We start from the raw sequence: 17,946 nt of genomic DNA on the forward strand, positions 1-17,946 counted from the left end.
ATGTTCTTGAAAACAATAAATTCCAAAACAACATTCAAATTAGGCATATCTCAAGATTTAAAATGCAGCACTATCATTGATTACATCACATAAAGTTTTAATACCTAATTGCACACATATGATTCTTTAGAAAAATGTGACTTTCTACACATGCTTCATCAATCATTGTAATGATGCTCCCATGCCAGAGTCAGGCAGACCTTGAATTAAGCAGTGCATCACATCGTATATTTCAGTTGAAATCCATACAGCCCATATCGTTGGGTGTATTACATATACTGACAATCTGAATATCTGTCACTATATAAAACACCCTGGTTTTGTCATCCGTCACTATGTAATACACCCCATGATATGAAAGACATGACCTTAATCTCCCACACAGAGGGTATACACTTAAAATAGAGAGACCCATTCATGTAATGCCATTTGAAATTCACACTCCCTGTGTGGAAGATTAAGGCATAGAGATCACATCTTCTATAGGGGTTGTATGGATTGCAACCGTTGCATCCCAATTTGCACTCCAAAATGTGCCTATTGTGGTATACAACATTCAAAGTGGAGTACAAAATTTGCTATACAACTTTTCAAACGATGAGCATTCTTATGCACCTCATACTCCCAAATGACATTGCACCTCAAATTCAAAAGTACATGTAGGGTGCAATTATTTGGAGACATAAGTTAGAGGTCTAGGTACAAGACAGTGTGGAATACAAAATATGCTGTATTTAATTTGACAATTAGATGAAGAGGTACAAAAGAATTGGTTCAGATTAGCATCTGCTTGTTGCATTACATTGGACTATTCCATCTGATATCCATATACCCCCTATGACCTTGATCTTCCACACAGAGTGTGAATTTCAAGTGGGGTTACCAGAAAATGGGTGAGTACATTTCAAATCTACACTAGTTCACTCGATACGGAGGTCGATATTGCAGCAAAATTGCAGTTTTATTCATGTAGATGTGAAAATGTGTAGAATTTTAGACTATCTATGTACACTAACAAATGGAACCTCAATTATAAACTGGGACATTATCAGCAAATGTTAACAAAGATATGTTTCATCAATTCTCAGGATAGCAATCATCATCGTTTAAAACTTTTTACACTTATTTTCTCCGACTGTTGGGATGTTACGTTACGTATGCGAATTTGCGCGCAAATGGATTTGTGTAAAATTTCTAAGCCTGCCATAGCCAAATTCTTCCTAATCTGAATCAATTATTTTGTACTGTATATTTCCTCTTGTTATTCACGTATTACCTGATTATAAAATCACTTACACAGCTGCTTTGCTGATACAGACAATGTGATTTGCTTGTACAAATCTACAGTCTTCGCCAATAGCCGGGCCTGACCTGCTGTGAGATAAACCTGTCCTGCAATGGGCAAGGTATGTATATCTCTGACCAAACTGATCCTGCAATGTGGTTAGAAACTCAAATTCCATCAGGTCTGGTGTGAATGTAACACTACTGCAGGCTGCCCGTTGATGCTTCCATTTACAGACCTGTTATTCCACACACCTGCATTACAACTACACCACCTAATACTGATCTAAGTCCAATATTCTGCAAGTCTACTTTGCTTCTTATTAATTATACATGCCATTGATGAGATAGTCCATCTTGTTGTAGTGCCTCCTCTGGTATCCTTCATACCATCTCTTGCCAACTAAGACACACACAGCTGCCAGGAATAGCACGCCAAAACACATGGCAGCAACAAGGGCACCTGTAAGACAAGAAATGCAGACAACTTTAGTGCTTTAGAAGTGAGATATCCATTTATCAATGATTTAATATTACATATATATTCACTTGTGATATACAATTGAACACAATGCACAAATGTGACCATCCACCACAAATGAGCCCAGAAGTAGAAAAATGTGATTCTGCATGAGCTACAGTGCAAAATATCAAAAAATGTCATATTTTGAGAAAAATTATATTTTCACAGATTTGAAATATTTCATACTTCTCTTACACAGCTGCAACGTTACACAGCTATACAAAAACTAAAAAATAATTAAAAAGTGACATTTTATGGAGTTGGTTTCAAGAGAAATAATAGAATTTTGATAACTTTCAGGCCAGTTTTCTCAATGTTGCGCAAATTTTTAAGAAACGTAACTTAATTTCAGGATATTTGGTTGAAGTGTCATTTTGAAACTTCAGGTATGATCATTCCAAATTTGATTAAAATCTCAACTTTATGAAAGGCCAACTTCTGGGCTCATTTATGGTGGACGGTCACAAATATAAGCAACAAACATTTGGCACAATATTTTGTAGTGAAGATTGGTAAAATTCAGTTCAATTTGCTACAGCTGTAGGTCTAATCATCAAAACTGTTAGCAGACATTCAAAATGTCCTTTCCCTATCACCTGATTTTTCATGATGTATGTGAGCGATTTATCATGTATATATTTACATGTTTAGGTATACTGTGACCAGCAACATGGAAAGGGGGCGATATACTAAGGTATGCTGCCAGCAATATTTTTATATTTAACAAACTAACAGGTTTCAAAAAGCTGACGAGGTAAAATTAGAAATAATGAAATATGCAGTTACTGTAGTTTATTTTCTGACAATCTTTGCCAAGCCCTTAACTGTGAAACGTGGACAAGCCAAGTTGCACGCTGCAGCGGATCGCAAAATTTGACGCACATATAGAAGCTGCCATTGCTGGTCTCGTGTTTTTTTTTGTGAACAAGCTTGGTTACCCAACCAGCACACCTAGTTACCGTTCTGGGTTTCAATCTTCTTTCCTACAAGTATATTGTACATACAATACACAACAAAAGCTTATCTAACAACATCACAAATTAGGAGCACTCTACTACTATACTATGATCAGCTCGGTAAAAGGTAAGAATTATTTGGTTTTTGTTACTACGCGAGTCAATAAAGTCCCAACTTACGCTTGCGTAAATTCTCAATACGCAAAGCGCAACTCGTGTAGGTGCTGCGTCCAGCCGTACATGTATGTACGTCATTCTATATCAATGCACGATGTTATGAGTCCCGCCTATTACGAGCTGATCAGATTATAGTGCTTGCAATATAAAAAAAAGAGAACAAAAAAAAAGAAAGAATATTTTGGCAACATAACATGTATAGAAAAATAACTAGGGAAGAAATGTTTCAATATCTTACACAGCTTTAACTATCACTTGCATAGACATACACACAAAAGGACAGGGTAAGTATGTGATTTAATTCAAGTAAACAACATGAATGCACTTTTAATACTAGAGCATTGCAAAATAAACATATCTGGTACCAGCAGTCATATACTTGATCAAAATAATGAAAATGTGCATCAGCTATATGTATACATATGTACAAAAGGAAGGTAAAATTGTGTAAAATCAAAATGCATATGGCACTTTTATATGACACCAAGCTATTACATCACTATATACAGACAATATACCTCCTGCATCACTATTGAAAATGTAGTACAATATATTTATCTGTTCTCTACTGGAAGAGGCTGTAGTACCTAGAAGGTGACAAAATGGAGACTTAACCTTAGAGGCCATTCCACAAAATCTTGACCAAAACACAAAAAATGAATTTGAATATGAAGTATAACATTTTGTTTTTCATTTTGTTGCATATACATGCAAGTTTCTAGAACATGACATATTATACAAGTCCGCTTCTAATTTCTGGAAATCTAACCATTAGTAAAGTTAGTGATTTGACTACAAGCTGCCCCCCCCCCCAAAAAAAAAACCCCGCAACATGATGTGAGTAACTATGATGTGAATAACCTCATTGTTTCATTTTTGACTGACCAAAACTGCAAGTCTTATGAGATTATTATAAATACGTCAGATGTGTACACTACAAGGTGAGTTATTGTTGCTCCCAAATATTCTCTGAGGCTACTCTGTAAGAGCAAATGTGTTGAATAAACGCTACATTTTCACCAGTCTTGAAAAATGTGACAAGAGTAAGCATTATTTTTACTTGGTATCGAACATAACAAAAATAAATAAACATTTGCTTCTGTATCTAGTCAGGCCCAAAAAAGCAGAAGAACAGACATTAATTAGAATCCAATTAAAGAAATAGAGGATTTAGAAAAAAAAGTCAAGTCCTCTAAAAATATAGTGTGAGTAAGCTTGGAAAGGCCCTTGGGTATATTTACCTAAAGAAGAATAAAATAAACGATCACACCCTTTTCAAATAAGATAAGAAATAGCTATGCAATTTATAAGACTTTGATTTGGGCTATTTGATTGATAAAGCTGCAAATATGTTCATGAAAGTTTCTGACAAAACCCGCATCACTCTTCACTTTCCTGCCGCGACCCTCTTCACAACAGTGCTGTAAGCACAGTAGAAGCAATATTTGGAAATATACCACGAAAAGGCTCTGAAACATGCAACCTACATGTGCCTCAAAACAGAGCCCTTTATGAACCCTGAATCCGACACATAGGTATGGCATACCTGTAATATATGCTAATATGTGACACAATCAAGGGCAATGAGTCGCGGATGTCGCTAATATTGATTTTGAGATATTGGCAACGGAAGTGTTAAAATTCCTTTGTTTTATATTGTTTTCAGCGATTGATCAGGCGACGTAACTTCACAAAGAAAAGTCGTATCAATATGGGTTTTCAGATTCTGTCCTCTTTAGAAACATATGTAAAACTTATTTTTCGACCAGGGTCGACATGCGACTCATTCCCCTTGATCATGTCACATATGGTGTCCACAAATTTAAAAGGTCCTCTGAAATGCCAAAATTTTATTATTTCATTAAATCAATATTATTTTTTTATCTTTATTATGTAACTTACCATTTGAAGATAAGTATGAGACTGTGACATCATCTTTCTTATCTTGATTTACACTTGCAGCAGCTGTCTTATTATTTCCACCACTAGGTAACTGTAACAATACAGAAACATATATTGCTTTAGTATGAATTTATACCTGTACTAGTTAAAGGACTGGTCTTATAGTGAAATATTGCATGACATACCTTTCTGTTCGAAAAACATAATGTGCAATTTTTATGCCAAACTAAATGTTAGTTCTTAATTTATTAGTAAGCATTTTTGTACAAGGTTGTTTTCAATTTCATCAGGTTTACATGCAAGTCTATATGGAGAGAGTGGTCATTGGGGCTGCTAATACCTCAGTTTTCATTCAATTTCAGGCTTAATAGTAAAAACAATTTGCACAATATGTGCTTTAAAAATAGGGGTAATCGAGGACACACAGGTGAAATTTATACGGACACAAGGCATCGTTGCACACCTGTGAGTCCCTTCATTGGGCCTGTTGAGGATATAAAATAAGGCAACAATTTTTGTCCCAAGTGTCGCCCATCATGCCGTACGAAAGACAAACAGAAAATCACTCATATTATTGGACATTTCCAATGGGTTTCTTTTTGGTTTTGTAGTGTCCCTGGACCTAGACCTAAATGCTAGGATTTCAAGATGTTTTGTATTTTTAATATGAAAATTGATAATTTGTATTCATGTCATAGTCTTTTAATGATTTCAAAATGCATTGAATTTGAATGCATTTTGAAATCATTAATAGAGTATGACATGAATACAAAGTATCAATTTTCATATTAAAAATAAAACATCTTGAATTTTTTTTTTTTTTTAGGTCTACCATGAATGATCCTAGCATTTAGGTCTAGGTCCTGGGACACTCCAAAGCCGAAAAAATAAATAACTTAAAAAAAATTTCTGAATTTTTTCAAAAATTTGGGGGTGGGACTTTACTCGAAGGTGGGACTATACTCGCGTCAGTACTTCAGCATTTTGAGTAAAGAAGAACATTAAAATTTGAAAGAAATCGTACATTTTGGCTTTAACCCTAACCCTACCCGTCGTTTCTTTGCTATCGGAAGGGAAAGAAGAAACGAAAAAGGAGAGAAGGTGAAGAAAGAAGTCACTTGGTACCCCCGGGAATCGAACCCGGGACCCCTCGCATGCCATGCACACGATCACCGACCTGTAGCTACCGAGGTTAGGCTGCCCCGGGCAGCAATTCCCTGGGTATATATGACTTAGGCTGATTGCGTCATTGCATCACGTGGAATGCATGCACGCAGAGCGGTTTTAATAGTGAGCTTTAGTGAGACTTAGTTGGGTTAGGGTTAATGTACAGATTCTATACCTCTTTACTTGTGAGGGCTTAATTCGACTGCTCAGTGCCAGAAGTGGGTAAGTGCAATAGCTACCATGTGTAGCTGCCATGTGTAGATTTGTACAATATACTGTGTGTACATTGTCAAATGTACACACAGTATATTGTGTGTACATTGTCAAATGTTCACACGGCAGCTATTACACTTACCCACTTCTGGCACTGAGCAGTCAAATTATCTGTGTACATGCGACTCACCTCTATATTTCTTGAATCCTGAGGTTCAAGTACATCTTGAGTGGTTGTTTTACTAGGCACCGCTGTTGTTGATTTTGACTTTGTTTCTGTTGTTTCTGTTCTCCTTCTGGCAGTTGTTGCTTTCTGAGTTGTTGTTCTCTGTGTAGTTGTGCTAGGTATTGTTTTTGTGGTTGCAGACATTGTAGTTGTAGGTGTTCTAGTTGTTCTTCTTTCTGTTGTTGGTTTATTTGTTGTTGTTGTTGTTGTTGTTTGTTTTACTGTTGCTGCTGCTTTGTTGACAGGATTCTGATTATTTGTAGATTCTGCAGAAAACAATACATATACATATCTTTCATCAAAAGCTGATGACCCTCAACATGCATTTTTAGAACAGCAGAGCGCAACACACATTGTTATCACCCCGATATGTTCATGGCAGAAATCACCATGATGGTAGATCGAATCCACTTGTTCTTCAACAGCCACGCGTGGCCATTTTGTTCCGACCTGTGAATAGTTTTGAGACACATAATGGGCAGAGGGACATCCAACTAAGGCTATTGACAATAGCTTGTTGACTGACCTCTGTAGATGTCAGTGAGCCTGGTACATCATCTGCTTTGACTGCCTCCACCAGTGGTTCCTCTGCGCTATAGTACAGTGTTATGTTCCGTAACCCGAGTGTTTACGAATGAGAACAGCTGTCATTTGTTTTATTCTGAACATAAAAAATCTGAATATTTGTCAGTTTTTTATTTCAAAAGGCACGGTTGTTTGTCAATATGCACGCTAGCGACTATCATGTTCTCTCAACACATATATTCAAGTGTAAGCCTTACAATTGGCTTCTTTAGAAAGCAAAAATTACGGGAGATATTCATCATTTTCTACCCCGGTATCCAAAGATTTATCATCTGAATATCTTGCATAGCAGATACACATGTATTGATTTAGTTTCCCAGCCTGTAAAACATAATTATTTACCAGGCATTGTCGCTGTGCAACCCTGTCATAATCAAAGTCGAGTGACAATATTTCTATGAGTCCGATATGACTGTTAAGTTATTCAGTCGTCACTACATTACAAGAATAACACAAATACATGCTCAGTATACACAAAGGATTTAGTCTACTATCACATTACCCTCTTTGAGAATAGCATACCTTTTTGTCCTGGATTCAAACATGTATGACCACATCCATTGGAGCAGCATATCTGTTCTCCTGTACAATCTGAATTAATACTACATTCTTCTATGCAGATGCCAAACATACCTTCTGTTGACGGACAGAGATCCTTTTCTTTTGAAACTATAACAAAATATACAACAAACACAATGTTAAATGTTACACTATAGCTTCAGGAGAAGTACAGCCCTCTCTTGGCTCTTGCTCTGATTGACATGCACGCCCTGCCGGATTTTGCTGAGCGCCGCTCTGCAACGATTGATTCTTTGATGCGTAATTGGCCAATCGGAACCACACTTCCATGTTTCCGCTGTGTGTATTGTACGCTCTCAAAATGTAACAAGTGCCGTTCTTCTCTACCAACAAGTTGACACGTTGCAATCTACCTTCACAGGATTACACTCAGGTGTCCCGACCGGGGATGTATTAGGAGGTGCAGAAGACATGCAGAAGCTCAGTAGGTCCATCCTTTTAAATTGCATCTACCTGTCCTTTAATTATTCTCAAGCAAATATCCACATCATGACTATTGTGGTAGCCATTTGTTTTGCACAATGCTTATCCGTACAACAATACAGATATTGATACAGATACTGCTTTTGGAGAGGTACCAGAGTCATACCAGGGGGAATCCGGATCAAGTGTCCCAAAATATTTGGTTCCAGCGTTAAAAAATAAATAAAAAAGATTTAATACTAATATCATAACTTTTGTAATCTTAAGTACTGAAAAGAACTGAAAAACTTGAAAGAAATACCATTGGAGGTATCACATTTTATACTTTAGTTGATAAGAATTCTGCAATCTCATTGGTCAAACACCACTTGGAATTCATGTTCACTGAAGGATAAAATCGTTACCCCCTGTTTGTTGGCACAAAATACAGGAAAATATCTACGGTCTGGTGCTGTATTCCATTCAGCCTTCAGCTTCATGGAATACGGCACCAGACTGTACTTTTTGACATTTTCCTGTATTTCGTGAACAAACAAGGGGTAACTAATAGTAGGGATGACCATCATAATTTCATGTTGCCCCTTTTGCTACAAAAGATTGTTTTCTGGAAAGAACTCATCAACAGAAGTATTTTGGTGGTTAAATGGTCAAAATCGGTCAAAAACTTTTCAATTATGAATTTTCAAAGTTTCCCATTCTGACCGGTCATTGGAGCGCAATAAATTGACAAAGTCTAAATATAGCAATGTGAGCAAAATTGGTATAAGCATATATTTACCTTTTTATATTTCTTTATTTTAATATATATATGCAAACATGAAACAAGCGTTTTGTGAGAGGATCAAGGGGGTTTCGTATGAAATGGCACTTTACTAGTCAATAGCATTAAGTATTTCTTCAAACCGAGGCACTGAAATCATGCTTTTAGAAAACATTTGCCAAAAATCATCCATAATGGCCAAAGTGGCACAAAATCAAAAGTCCAGGTGAACTTTTTTTCCACAACAATATACACTACACATAAGAAAAATACTAATGTAGGCTACTACAAGGGATTTTCAACATAGGAATCCAAACAATCAAGTACCAACATGCACAGCTTTATCCTGATATCACTTCTGGGGTTTTAACAAAATGTTTAACCTCTATTGTGATTGGCAGCAGCATAAGGTATCTCTTTGATAGCTGATAATGCCCAGCCATTCAGCAAGTGGCTAATAACAGACCTTGATAGGCTTGAATGAATACTGTCATGTGCTACAAAACCATCACATCCAGGGCCTGGTCACTCCATATGCTACAGAGAGCACAGTACTTTAACAATGGAGTGAAAGACTCATTATTGATTAGGCGCCAGATTTTAAAAGTACAGCTCCTGTGCGTGTATAGCAGCAAGTCAGTGCAGATGGTATAAATATAAGAAAATGTTTAGGGTTGAGATCAGGTGAATAATACAACAAATGAGCATGAAACTTCACATTTATGTTCAGAAAGGTGTCTATTTAACATGATTCGAAAGGTGTTTGGAAATTCCAAAGGGAAGCTGGTGATTTAATTTTTAACTCGAGATCTACTTGTCCGTTTTTTTCTCCTTTTTACAGAGGGTATGATAGAGGTAATAACAACAACTCTGCCAAATTACAGCTCAGTAGGTCAAGGTGTTCACCTGATCTTTTTCATCTGAATATTTTGTGCCATTCTGAGCAGTGCTACACTGGGCCACTGGCAATTAAGCGCACTGTGGTGATTGACCAATTTTGACTCACACTTACAGAAAAACCAAATAAGTTATGATGCTGTAATTTGCAGGATAGTTACAAAACATAATTGGCATTAACATCTCCAATTTTTACAGAAAAATTATGAAAAATAAAAGAATGAGCTCAATTTAGAAATGTCTGTGCAAGCAGTGCACAGTGAGCTCCCTCCATGTCTATGGGAGTGTTCTAATCAAGTTGATGGTTCATTGGTCATCCCTACTAATAGCATACAAAGGGGAAACTAAAAGCATTCAGTCATTCCATGATGGCCAGAACTGAAAACAGATTTCCTTTATTTGCATAACCTCTTACCATCACAATTTGGTTGTGGGTTTCCTCGTCCTGCTTTTGTCCCCTGGATTTCTTCACCATTTTCATCCACACACCAGCAGTATCCTGTGCTCCCATGGCATTGCATTGTTTCATACTCCCCTGTTTTAGTACACTGTGGTACATAACTACCTATGAGAGCTTGGCCTGCACTGGCTTCCAGTACAGCCTTTTGACACTTGGTTGATTTTCCTGAAAGAATAAGAGTTTTGCGAGGAAAGTTAATTTACAGCAATTAGTAGGTTTTTAGCGGGTTCGCCGTCGGACAAGTTTAGAACTGTCAAGCTTTCGTCAGGAGTAGCTCTGACTTCTTCAGGACAAAGTGCCTAAGAATGAGACATGTAGACCGCCCCTTGTCTACTGATGACTCTGAAAAGAGCCGTTTGCTGAAGACTGCCCCTTGTCAACAGAAACTAGCAGATCTCACCTATCTGCTGATTTTGTAAGTTTTGGTGGCTCTGAAAAGAGCCGTTCAATGAAGACTGCCCCTTGTCTACAGAGAACTAGCAGATCTCGCCTATCTGCTAATATAAAGGTTTTGGTGGCTCTGAAAAGAGCCGTTTGCTGAAGACTGCCCTTGTCTACAGAAACAAGCAGATCTCGCCTATCTGCTGAATTTGTAAGTTTTGGTGGCTCTGAAAAGAGCCGTTTGCTGAAGACTGCCCCTTGTCAACAGAAACAAGCAGATCTCGCCTATCTGCTGATTTTGTAAGTTTTGGTGGCTCTGAAAAGAGCTGTCCACTGAAAACTGGCCCTTGTCAACAGAAAACAAGCAGACCTCGCCTATCTGCTAAATTAAAGGTTTGTTCGCTCTGAGGAAGAGCTGTTCAATGAAGACTGCCCCTTGTCAACAGAGAACATGTAGACTGCATATACTGTAATAGAAGTATACGGCTTACCAGGAACCGTTTGGCCACTCATGGACCGATTGTCCGACGGACCGATTGTCCGACGGGCGAACCCGCTAAAAACCTACTAATTGTTATGAATTCCCGTCGTAAAAGCCTATCCCACAATTTAATTTACAGCATCTACATGGTGTAAAAGTGCAACCAATACATTTCTCTATGTACATGCAAATGTATATAGCCCCTAGAATTTTCCCAGAGAGTTAAATAAAAAAAATTGCTTGTTTTCCATGTGGTAAATTTGCTTGGAATCCACCAATGATGCTCATAACACTTGCAAACAAACATCTAAACAAATGTAAAAAAGTGTAACCATTTACTAAATTAATTAACTCAATCATAATGGGCAATTCAGCTTTGGGGGTGCTGTTGACAAAGGATGGTGTGGTGCGTATGTAAGCTATGTACATGTGCTTGTACAGGTGACTATGTATATGGAGATGCTGGACTGCTTTAGAGTGATATGGTGGCCTCCTTGAACTGCTCTAATGAACGCAGCTCAATGATGCATGTTTTGAGGAAAACCACCCCATTCCTTCAGCATTCTGTGAAAGAAGCTACGTTTATAGGAGTCACTGCTTGTGCTTAATCTGGTGAAACATCCTTGTTGACTTTTACTGCAAACCCTGCGCTGAATGTAATCCAGCAGGGGATTGAAGGGTATTATGCCCCCGTCAGACTTTCCTGCCGCTTGCCGCTGCGGCAAGCGGCAGAGCGTTTCAACCAATGACAAGCCTGATTGTGTCCGATTGTCTGCAAAGCGTGTGCGCCACGCCGCTCAGCGGCAAGCGGCAGGGTAGTATGAAACCAGCATTAAGGAGTCATTACATGATGGCTAGAATTTACAGAAAACGGAATTCCTAGGCATAAACTCTTTGTCTTACCTTCACAATTTGGCTGTGCTGATCCCGGACCAGCTTTTGTCCTTTGGATTTCTTCACCATTTTCATCCACACACCAGCAGTATCCTGTGCTCCCATGACATTGCATTGTTTCATATTCCCCTGCTTTTGTACACTGTGGTACATAACTCCCTATGAGTGCTTTGCCTGCGCTGGCTTCCAGTAGAGCCTTGTTACACTTGGTTAATTTTCCTGAGAAGAACAAAAAGAGTTTTTGTAAAGGAAATTAATTTATGACATTTGTATCACAACCACTTCCTTGATATTCAACAGAGCAATTGATATTAACATTGTACATTTATAAGCAATTAAGAGTCACTTGTCCAAAATTCTTGTAGTCTTAGTTTACAAGAATCAAACTTGATTCTTCTAAAGTCATGCCTACATTTTATTGACATCAAACAGTTTGGCAATGTTTCTGGAGTTTCTACCAGCCATTATTTAGTTAATCTCATGCATTTTCTCCACCAGGGTGCGGAAAAAAATCACAACGTTGGCACAGTGGTTCTGACAGATTTCTCAAAAGCGTTCGATCTTATCAATCACACCTTGTTAATTGAGAAAATGATCGAAGTTGGTGTGAGAAGAACCATTGTGCCATGGATTTGTGATTTTTTGCACAACAGGCAGCAGTGTGTGAAATTCAATGATTCTTTATCTGAGTATGTTACGGTCAAAGGGGGGGTTCCTCAAGGCACAAAACTGGGTCCTATTGGATTCCAAATTGTTATTAATGATGCTGCCACAGATGCCAAATCACAATACTGGAAATACGTTGATGACATGACCTTTGGTGAGAACCGTCATCGTAATGTTAAAGGCTGTCTTCAAGATGATTTGAATGATTTTACTGAGTGGGCCAAAAACAATAGCCTTAAATTAAACCCATCCAAATGCCAGGCTCTACTTGTTAATTTTGGTAGATCAGAGCCACTACACACAGATTTGAGAATTGGTAATGAGCCTCTTCCTTATGTTGACAAAGCGAAAGTGCTCGGTCTCTGGTTACAAAATGACCTAAAATGGGCCGCCCAGGTTAATGACATACTAACCAGAGCCAATAGGCGTCTTTTTATGCTTCGCACTTTAAAAAAATTTGGCTTCTCTCAAGATGAGCTCACCATTGTTCTTAAAAGTTACCTTAGACCAGTTCTCGAATATGCTGCTGTGGTTTGGCACTCAAGTATTACATCAAAACAATCTGCTGATATTGAAAGAATCCAAAACCGGGCATGTAGGACAATACTTGGTTGGAACTATACATCTTATGATGATGCAATTACTTCGTGCAATCTTGATTTTTAACTAACAGAAGAGAATTACTCTGTCATTCATTTGCTGAAGGGCTATCAACCAATGCTCGTACTAGTCATCTCATTCCCCCACTAGGTTTGAAGCCCATGGTAGAAATCTCCATAATTCAAGTGCAATATCAAAAATTCCAGTCAGAACATCCAGGTTTGCTAATAGTCCAGTACCATATTTTATTAATTTATTGAATCAGTAGTTATCCTTTTGCACTTGCCATTTTTAGTGATTTTAAACAGTTTTGATGTATTACATGTATGCAGGTGTCATTATTTATATAATTTATATATGATCTCTTTAGTTGTATGTGTGAGTGGGAGCACGAGGGAGTACCAGGTGTTTTTGGAGTTTGTTTGAGTCCAGTGATATGTGTGGTGTGGCTGTGGTGTGAATTAGGGTTGTGGGGGTGTGTGTGTGAGTAGGGGTGTGCAGGTGTGAGTGGCTGTTTTTCTGTGGTGGTTGGGTGTTGTATGTGTTCAGAGATGAAGGGACCATGAGTGCTGGCATGCCACTGTTCGTGCATCTGCATGCGTGCACTCATGCACCCTTCACCTGTGTACCCTTTTTCCACCCACACCGACTCCCGGAACCGACTCACACCTGCATGCTGATGTTTTAATATGTAGCAATATCCATTTATATACTGTGCAATATTTTTCATCTCTTATCTTGCATTATTTGAATTTAAATTTGTTGTTTATATATTTTGTATTTGTAATTTTGTAATATTTTGATGTCTTTTAATGATTGTAAAAATTGCTCAATTTGGCCTTAGGGCCACGATGCTTTTTCTAATAAAATGAAATGAAATGAAATGAAATGAAATGAAATATATGCCACATTATAATACATTTACCTGATTCTCTTGATTTCGCTACACAAGTTTGTGAGGATCAATTTTGATGCACAAAAAAATTGCACCCTTGTAGTTACTTGTTGTGCAAAATTCATTCCCATTTTTTCATTCAACATGTACCAAATACTATGTCACACTGATTAGTGAAGCAATGCCACTGTGTTGGTGCAAATGAAGTGATATGTTTCAGTACCCTACATACATGTAACTTGTCCCAACATATCCAGAGCTAATCCTGGAAACTGCTGGACTATTTTTCTGAAAGTATTCTTTTTGTATCTTGCAACATTTTTATAAAATATTAATCCAACAAAATAAACATGCAAGGAGAACATGCATATGAGGCACCGGTTGTTCATATAGACTGGTTTAACCAAGATTTAGTGTAATTGCAGAATACACTCCACCCCAACCCCAACTTGGAGGGGGGGTGGGGGTGGGTAGATTCTGTAATTACACCATTAATTGTCCATGTTAGAAACACTGAAGTTTGCATCAACACAATATGACATGACATACAGTAGTTGCACTGCAAGTCTACAGAGACACGATTTAGAGAATCCATGCAGATAAATAACACATAAAACAAAATAAACAAAACATGCAAACATATACAACTGTGGGTCACACAAAACATTTTTTTTGTTTCCATGCAGGCCTTAACAAAATTCAGCAGAATGAAAGGTTGTGTTACGTAGATAGAAATTTAAAATAAAAGTTATTATGCAAAAGGCATATCATCGAACACATAAGACAAACATAAATGCATACTGTACATAAAGGATTGCAATGCATAAAAGGGAAGATACAAGGCATTCATTCTGCACTACCTGTTTCATTGCTATTGGTATTATTCGTTACAGTTACTTCTGGGGCCAATTCAGTGACAGGCATAACTGTTGTTGTGTTGTCTTCAACAAAAATATCATTATTTGTTGCAGCTTTGATGTTAAAGAAAGATAGAAAGCAGTAAGCATGTTATAAAGCAATATAGTTTTGCAGAAACACAATTTAGATAATCCATGCAGATAAATTAACAATAAAAAAACAAAATATACAAGCATTATACCATTATATACAGTTTCTTCCCCCCCCTCCCTGAAGGCCTTAAATTTCAGCAATGTGAAAGTTGGAGTTCAGTGCAAATTTAAAATAAAATTTAGTATGCTGGGCATTGATCACAAGAGAACATCCATGCATATACTGTACATAGATAACTGTCATGCATACACAAAAGCGAAGATAGAAGCCATGCATTCTGCGCTACCTGATGTTTCATTGCCGCTACTGGTGTTATTTGTTATATTGGCTCCTGGAGCCAATTCAGTGACAGGCATCACTGTTGTTGAGTTGTATTCAACAAAAATATCATTGTTAGTTGCAGCTTTTGATGTTAAAGAAAGATAGAAGAAAGCAAACAGTTATAAAGCAATATAGTTGGGCAGAAAACAATTTAGAGAATCTATGCAGATAAATTAACAATAAAAAACAAGCCATACAATCATGGGTCACATAATACAGTTCCCTTAACCCCCCCACAAGCATATCAATTGTGAGTCACATATTTATACAGTTCCTTAACCCCCCCCAACAAACATAAACAATTGTGGGTCACATAATACAGCCCCCCCCCCCATTCCCCAATATAGGCCTTAAAATTCAGCAACGTGAAAGTTGGAGTTCAGGGCAAATTTAAAATAAAATTTAGTATGCTGGGCATTGAACACAACAGAACATCCATGCATATACTGCACACAAAGAACTGGCATGCATACATGAAAACGAAGGTAGAAGCCATGCATTCTGCGCTACCTGATGTTTCATTGCCGCTACTGGTGTTATTTGTTACATTGGCTCCTGGAGCCAATTCAGTGACAGGCATCACTGTTGTTGTGTTGTATTCAGCAATAATATTATTGTTGTTTACAGCTTTAATGTGAAAGAAAGATAGAAAGAAGCAAAAAGTTATAAAGAATATGTTTTGTATGAAAATGTTAAAAACTCTACCTGGACAAACATGCATGTCATTAGGTATACAAAGGACTGGCATGCGCACATTTTAAATAGAGATACATTTTGCGCTATCTGAAGTTTGACTGCTATTTGTGTTGTTTGTTGTATTGACTGTTGGAGCCAATTCAACGACAGGCATCAATACTGTTGTGTTATCTTCAACAAGTTAATGTTGATTGTTGAAAAAAGGCAGAACAAAACAATAATGTTTAAAAAAAGCAATCAGTTTGTATGAAAATCCTCGAAATTAAAAATCAACTTGGAGAAAGTAAACATGCATTCTGAACACAATAAAAGGTCTGGCATGCACAAAATTAAATGAAGATAGAAAATAGATGGCATGCATTCTATGCTACCTGTTGTTGTGGTGTTTGTTGTATTGGCTGTTGGAACCAGTTCAACAAGAGGTGTCATCACTGTTGTTGTCTTGTTTTCAACAATTATATCATTGTTGGTAATTGCAGCTTTGACTTCTGATCAAAGAAGGGCGATAAAAAAGAAGAATATTAAAAAGCAATATAGTTTTGCTTAGGCCATCTTAATTAAATCCTGTGTCTCAAAGTTTGTGAGAAATTGAAAACCGAATGCTGAATATGGTATTTTTTATTATATTTTTTTTTATTTTCATTTTTTTTATGTGTTAGTAACTTAGTACAGGATTTCGGACAAGGATTTTGTGCAAAAAGTATCCAATGTTGCAAATGTTGGTATAGTCATGATTAGTAGACAATAAAGTCACTGCTACAAACTATTATTCTTCTCTTTTATTATTTTTGTGTCCAAAATTTGCAAAAAAAATTGGAAACTTGAAATCGAATACAAATTTTGAGGGTTTTTTTGCCTTTTTGTTAAAAAAAAAAAAGGACAAAAAAAAGGATTTCTCGATTTTTCAAAGAGGACTACGTGCACGATTTTACGTGCATAGCAGCTTTGAGACACAGGATTTAATTAAGATGGCCTTATAAATGTTACTAAAAGTTAACCAGGCATTTGATGAAACCATGCTTGTTGATGCAGAATTCATAAATATGAAATGAACAAGCGAGAATGACAAAGAAAGATGATTTTAGCAAAATATTTCCCCTGATCCACATTAAATAGATAGCATGGAAACATTAAAAGATTTGAGTAATGTCATCACTTAAAATGGCAAGTTATGTAATATCAATTAATTGTGTTCTGTCTTTCCTGAGATATTTGAGAAATTATAACACCTGCAATATTGTGAACAGTTTGAAAGAAATTCAATTCCTTGATACAAGTGCGGGTCCACTTTAAAATGTGTATACTGCATTTATTCCATTAACTGCCCAGGGTGCTTAACAAAATAATCTTGGATGGGTGATTATTTTTTTCATTGTTTAAGCCAACAAGACATAAAAAAGGCACAAACTATTCATCTATCATCATCAGTGTGTCATATGTTTGATCATGATTCAGATTTGCATGGGCAGTTAATAAACTAATATCAGTTTGCTTGTAAAGTCACTGGGTGGGGCTTATAGGGGCATGGGCGGTTAACGGAACGAATATGGTAATTTATATATTGAATGGAAAGAGTATAACTTATTGAAATGTCAAATTGTCCAAACGTGGTTTTGTTTTGCACAAGTAATTCTTACGCTCTTTGCTAAGTACTTTCTTGATTTTTAAGTTTCGTACACAGTACCTAAACATAAAAGAACACAAAGGTGCATTTGTACTGTAGTTGTGTTAAGTATGAAAATTAATGTTCCGCAAAAATGTTCACCTCACAGTATTCAAATCTAAACCTTTCTCTACTCCTACATCAAAATTCAAATAGATTGTTTTAAAACATATTAACCTACAGCTC

The 17,946-nt window shown here is 37.0% G+C and overlaps 1 protein-coding gene across 4 annotated transcripts in view; it reads right to left on the reverse strand.

Moving 5' to 3' along the window:
* Positions 1–1,111: 1,111 nt before the first annotated feature.
* The window catches only part of LOC140137681 (uncharacterized), a 38,558-nt gene continuing 21,723 nt past the window's right edge, over positions 1,112–17,946 (reverse strand). The window contains exons 5-13 of one of the 4 annotated variants that reach the window (XM_072159434.1): positions 16,469–16,585; positions 14,930–15,040; positions 11,918–12,127; positions 10,108–10,317; positions 7,556–7,702; positions 6,413–6,714; positions 4,843–4,933; positions 3,459–3,527; positions 1,112–1,747 (exon numbers count right to left, since the gene is read on the reverse strand). In XM_072159434.1, the coding sequence (XP_072015535.1) occupies positions 1,608–1,747; positions 3,459–3,527; positions 4,843–4,933; positions 6,413–6,714; positions 7,556–7,702; positions 10,108–10,317; positions 11,918–12,127; positions 14,930–15,040; positions 16,469–16,585 (1,397 nt within the window). In that variant the 3' untranslated portion in view covers positions 1,112–1,607. The remainder of the gene's footprint in view (positions 1,748–3,458; positions 3,528–4,842; positions 4,934–6,412; positions 6,715–7,555; positions 7,703–10,107; positions 10,318–11,917; positions 12,128–14,929; positions 15,041–16,468; positions 16,586–17,946) is intronic. The other 3 variants (XM_072159436.1, XM_072159435.1, XM_072159437.1) reach the window with 3 other exon arrangements.

The sequence above is a fragment of the Amphiura filiformis genome, chromosome 17 (genome assembly GCF_039555335.1).
Source record: "Amphiura filiformis chromosome 17, Afil_fr2py, whole genome shotgun sequence".
NCBI lineage: Eukaryota > Metazoa > Echinodermata > Ophiuroidea > Amphilepidida > Amphiuridae > Amphiura > Amphiura filiformis.